This window comes from Lactuca virosa, chromosome 1, assembly GCF_052849685.1.
Source record: "Lactuca virosa cultivar CGN04683 chromosome 1, Lactuca_virosa_CGN04683_v6, whole genome shotgun sequence".
Lineage (NCBI taxonomy): Eukaryota > Viridiplantae > Streptophyta > Magnoliopsida > Asterales > Asteraceae > Lactuca > Lactuca virosa.
Window position 1 is genome coordinate 137,375,851 of NC_136426.1, and position 6,117 is coordinate 137,381,967.

Sequence of the window (6,117 nt, forward strand, 5' to 3'; positions counted from 1 at the left end):
TTATTTTAACAATTAACCCCCCCCCCCCCCCCCCCCCAACCCCAATCTCTCTCTCTGTACAAAAGACACACAACTTAAACTTACACATAAGTCTCACACACACATATTGAAGACGATGCGTATAACAAACCCATCTCCATCTACATAAAATCAACATCACTGATCATCATAAAATCAACATCACTGATCATCAACTTTGAAGCCAAACCATTTACATCACTGATCATCAACTTTGAAGCCAAACTATTTACACCTCCTGTTCATCACAAAAACAACATGTGACCACCATCTTCTCACAAAATTGTTGAAGGCCCAAATTTTTTTCTCTACTACTTGACTGTTTGTTGCTCAAGTAAAGATTGAGAGCCAAGAATGCAATCAAAAACTGCTATTGGAAGTTTATCTACCACCATTTACACCTCCTGTTAAGAGATTGCCGGCCACCACCACATCTCACTTCTCATTTCTTTCTGTTTTGAATTGGGTAAAAAAAACCCCAAATCGGGTTCATCCAGAAACGCAATGAGAACCTAAATCGGTGTTGTTTAGTTTAACTTTAACCGTCACCCAACTACAGCCCTACTGACATTCACTTCGACCACCACATCTCCCTTCTCAATTCTCTCTGTTTTTTATGTAGGTTTTTTTCTTGTGATTTTGGCTTTTTCCAGTCGGGGGTAAATGCAGAGAAGGTTTGATTGAGAAAGAGGTTGAAACAATGGAAAGAGTGGTGGCGTTAATGGGTAAGTCGTTGGGGAAGGGGACAAGAGGATAGATAGCGGTGGAGGCGATGAGGAAGGTTTTTTCAAGTTTTGGGTTTCGAAAGCTCTGAGTTTTTATCGAGTTAACCGTGATTCGACTTTTTCCTCATGTTTATGATTATATTTGAATCCCAATCTCGAACCCATATTTTTCTGAGGATTATGAATTTGTGAACGTGCATCTTGATTTTTATATAAAGTTTGGGGATATTGGGATTCCTGTAACTGCAATTCTTCTTGCTGTTGTAGTATATGTTCAACAGAAGTTTAGTTATGAGAAGCTTGTGTAGGTTCTTGATTTTGGAAAGTTTAGGCTTTTGCTATGGTGGATAGTGGCAGATGAGCGGTTGCCACTGATGGTGGCGGTGGCTGAAATTACATTCGGTGCCGATGGACGACTAGGTGTGTAAGAGAGAGAGGTGGGTCCTCTATTATTTTTTTAATTGTTAAAATAAATAAATAAATAGTAAATTTAAAAAAAAAATGAAAGAAAAATGAAAAATAAATACCAAGGGTATTATAGTCATTTCAATTTTCAGATTGACTATTTTCACATACAAACCACTCCAAAAAGACCATGAATCCAAAAAAATCAGGATTTAGACTAAAATACCCCAATAATTTACATATCACAGAGACCATTTTTGCAATTTTGTCTAAATAAAATAGTTAGATTTGTGGTAATTATTTTGGAGGCCTCACGAGCTATTCAGGGCGCAACTCTCAGCCCTTAAACTAAACGAGGGGTAAAACCCACCCCTGAACCCCCAAAGCATTATAAACACACCACCACACAGAAATGGAGTCCTGCGGGATCAGGGTCCCATAGGGTTTTCGACATCTTCAACTAACTCAGACATGTCCTCCTTGCTGTCCTAGCTTTTGCTTTAATGTCCTGATTAAGCTTTTGTAGTACCCTTCCTCTAGCTCCTCATATTTCCACAGAAAATACCCACATTTTCTCAAGGTAGTCTACAATGTAAAATAATAATAATAATAACATTACACCATCATCAACCAAAACTACTATAAAACGATATTCACCCATATTATACACATTACACAATCATCAACCAAAACCACTGTAATAATACTAGACACTAACCAAAACCACTATAAAACGATATTCACCCATATTATACACATTACACAATCATCAACCAAAACCATTGTAATAATACTAGACACTATGTACACGTATGTATTTTATGATTTTGATTTATTTAAAACTTTGTTTGTATTTTTAATGTCAAGATCATCTCTTTCAATCCATGTTACACACCAAGGGTTTTGTTAGGGTTATCGAAACAAAGAAAACATACAATATCTAATATTTCTTGCAGAATAACACCAAAGGAGGAAGATTGTGATCACCAAACTATTGCGGTAGTTCCAAAATCTCCGCCCTGAATTTTCATATTTCCAATTGGTTCGTTCCTTTGCATGCTTATAGCACCAGCGAGTCTTCACCCCGTTGGATTCTCAGAAGTTATACAACTCTAGTAGAGAGTTTTGTGAGGATGAAAACAAAGACAACATTGTTTTGTGAAGTGAAGTCGAGGGAATAAGGGTTGAAAGCTTCACCAAAAATTGGTAAGAAGGAAAGCGATAGTAGTCCAAACAAGGGTTTGATCTATTTTGTAGATGGAGATCATGAGTTGACGTGGAGTAGACATGACCTCATTTAACAGTCTTCCCTTCCATGTCATATGCCAGGTCAGATCTGTTATCGACTAAACCTTTTAAATTGTTAAAAATGACTTGAGGTATTTTGTAACTTAAATAACCAGTAGTGCAAATAAATATTGACCCAATCGAGCCAAAAACATAACTTTAATATGTTACAGTGACATTTTCTCATATATAAACAAGCAATCCAACTCAAGTTTATGGAGAGTCTCCATCCCAAACAAAACTCCACTTTTAATATTAAAGATTCAAACCTATTATCTTTTTGATTCAAATCATTTCTAGTTTTTTTTTTCCCCCAAAATATCACTATTCTAACAAAGTTATCACTTCTTTTTTACACAAAATAAATCATTTCATAAATTTTAAAGTTAAAAAAAGTATAACTTGTCTAAGCACCACTGCTGTTTGCAACACCTGCACGAACTCTCAACATCTCAGTCCGCTTACTTCTTTCCATAACATCTACTAGCCAGTTCACAGTTTCCGTTATTCCAGTCCTGCAATAAAATTTTAAAAACAAAATACATTTATTCTAATTTTACAAATAAAAAATTATTTGAATTATAATAAAAAGATAAAAATATTGCTGACTTTACTTACCCATCGTAGCCTGAAACAGCTTCAAATGTATAAGCTCTTTCATCTAATTTCTTCAGGTCCAAATACTGAGCAAGTTCTTCTGCTGATACAGCATCAGCAAGATCCTAAAAATAAATTTATTTGTAAATTATAAATATTAATATTTAATATATTTTTGTTTATTGTGTATTTACCTGCTTATTGGCTAGTATTAGAAGAGGGGCACCTTGCAGATCTTCATGCCTAAGCACCTTTTCTGGCATCGACAAATTTCAAGTTACAAAAAGAGCAAACATTAGTTTTTCCACAAAAGGGTAACAGGTAAATACAAAAGAAGAATATTTACCAAGGGCAGATTTGGAATCTTCAAAACGTGATGGACAAGAAGCATCAACTACAAAGATAACAGCATGTGCCTCTTCATAATATTTCTCCCAAATTGAGCGAAGACCAGACTATGAATATATAAAAACTCAAGCATCAGTCACAAGAACAGCAATTATTTTGAATTGCAATAATAATAAACTTTGTGTGTTTTAAGGTATGAGATAAAAGGGACCTAACTGGTAAATTCCATCATGAGTAAGGATTATATTGTAAATACCTGACCTCCAAGGTCCCAAAAGACAAGTTTTGTATTTGAAGTTTCTATTCGACCAATATTGAGCCCAACAGTAGGAACAATTCGATCAGGGGGAAGGCCTTCTAAACTTGAATATTGTGTCTTCAATTTCTCCAGTAATGTCTACACATGAAGTATTAATCATTTGTAAATTGTAAATAGACATGTTAAATGCATAACTTTCTTTAAAGTATGTAATCAATGAAAGAATAGTGAAAAATTACTGTTTTTCCAGCCTTGTCGATTCCAAGAATCAGTACATGAAACTCAGTCTTGCTGACAAGATATTTCCAAAGTCCATAAAACAGGGAAAACATCTCTTATGATTCCTGTTATATCTCAGTGTTTAGATCTTCTCCACCTTAAAAAAGGAGAAATGGGACTCTTCCTTTTCTTAATTCAAACTCTGCATATCAGCATCTGGAAAACAAAAGGGAGAATGTGTATTAACATTTCATGGAAAATGTATATACTCCATAAAGAAGATCAAAATCAAAGACAAGGTAGGAGTCAAAACTATACAACAAATCAATTTCATCTCTAACAACATGTATATACTTCATGAATCATGATTCATGACACAAGCTTGTTGGTTCGGATTCACAAATTCATATCTCAGTAGTGATGCCAAAAATAAGACGCCTCTTTATTCCCTAAAGAGGTGAAATTTGTGTTTTAAGGTCTAACAGGCTACTTTCAACTTGGAAATTAACATCAATGTTAAACCATTTGTGAAAAGTAAAATTCGATCAAATTGAACTTTATTTGGAGCAACAAAAAGACATATATATTTGTTAGAGATTTACAAGAAAAGCATATAGAATTTGGCACACTGGTTGACACATCAAAGCTATTTTGCTTGAATTGCAATGGGAAATTGACTAGTACGCCGTGAGGATCATTCACCTATGGATTTTATCCAGTAAAAAAATCCCATAGATCTAAAAAACTTATTATATAATCCAACTGTATATTTCCAAAAATTGAAGGTATTTCGCAAGATCTTTTACTGTAAGCCAATGAGATACAAAATTAAGTAAAAAGTTCGGCGAGATCGCATATCATACTGCCCATTCGGTCAAATAGAAGACGATCAACGTCGAAATTAATAACTTTACCGAACCAAAACACCAAACGACATGATCTAGAAAATCGCAGAAGATGCTGCATCGATTAGGTTTTATAACATACACGAACCACAGTTGAAAATTACAGGATTACCTCGCGGAATGCAATGAATAGGTGATCCGGAGGACGAGAAGATTTTGCAGCTCTGCACTCTTCGTCGTCGTTGGTTAAGTGTGGATTTCGATTTTATGCCCAATTTCCCTCTTTCAACTATATTTATTTGGGAAATGTTCTTACATTTTGACAACATTTACCATTTAAGTCCTAATTTTTCTTACATTAAAGTCCTTATATAAAAATATATTTATATTTTGATATCATTTGATTTTTTCTTTTTTAAACAATAAAGCGACTTGCAATTATATTTGAATTTGGGTAATTATCTTGTCCTCTTTATGTAACAAAGAAAATATTCATTTCTACATTTTGATTTTATTTACAATGATTGCCGACGATGAGGTAAAGATTCCATAGAGAATGAAGAGAATAAGGAAGAGATGAGGTGTCTAGAAGGTTGATTTTATTTTAGCATAAACCAATGAACAATAACCGGCTCAATTGGTGGTTCAATTCATAAGTCAACTCTCATTATATATATATATATATATATATATATATATATATATATATATATATATATATATATATATATATATATATAGTAACATCTCGATTTTCATTTATGCCCTTAGTATGAGAATTGTTTGCATTTTAGTCTCAATGGCATTTTTGTAATTTTTGGGCAAAGGGTGCGTACGTTGGTCTTACATTGCGTACACATGGTGTACGTGGCAAAATTCCAAACCCTAATTTTTAGGGTTTGGACCCTATTTAAACATCATTAACTCTCAAGGCTTCTTTCTTTCATCAGCCTCAAACCCCATTTCGACACCTTTGCGAACCCTAATCCATTTGAAAGCATTTTTGAGATTTGTGTGTGTTTTTGGTGAACTTGAAGGAGGAAGAAAGAAAAAGAGACCATCTTAGAAGAGTGGACCACTTTGGATCCAGAACTACATCATCATTTGGCACCCTTTGAAGGTAAAAAGCTTTGAACTCGATGAAACTATGCATAGATCTTGTTTGGTCATGAATCTGTGTTCTTTTGGTCCCATTAGTTTGGTATTATGAGTATGGGTTACTCTAATTCATATAAGTTGTCCTTTCAGACGTTTAGAGGGTTTAGAAGCGTAAAAATGTGGTCTTGGTCATTAGTTCCCTTCAATGCAAAAGTCAGGATATCTTAATGAGTTAAGAAGTTAGGGTTTTTGGTATTGAGCATTTAATAGCCATGCACGACCATAAAGCTGGAAACTTTATGGTTAAGCACGACAT

General features: G+C 34.3%; 1 protein-coding gene across 1 annotated transcript; it reads right to left on the reverse strand.

Annotated features, from left to right (window-relative positions):
* Positions 1-2,664: 2,664 nt before the first annotated feature.
* Positions 2,665-4,996, reverse strand: GB1 (GTP-binding protein 1). The gene is made up of 7 exons (XM_079077507.1): positions 4,876-4,996; positions 3,879-4,074; positions 3,637-3,777; positions 3,379-3,487; positions 3,227-3,288; positions 3,054-3,157; positions 2,665-2,950 (listed from the first exon to the last, which is right to left on the reverse strand). The coding sequence occupies exons 2-7, from the start codon at positions 3,969-3,971 to the stop codon at positions 2,842-2,844; spliced, it is 618 nt and encodes a 205-aa protein (XP_078933633.1). The 5' UTR covers positions 3,972-4,074; positions 4,876-4,996; the 3' UTR covers positions 2,665-2,841.
* Between the last annotated feature and the right edge of the window lie 1,121 nt (positions 4,997-6,117).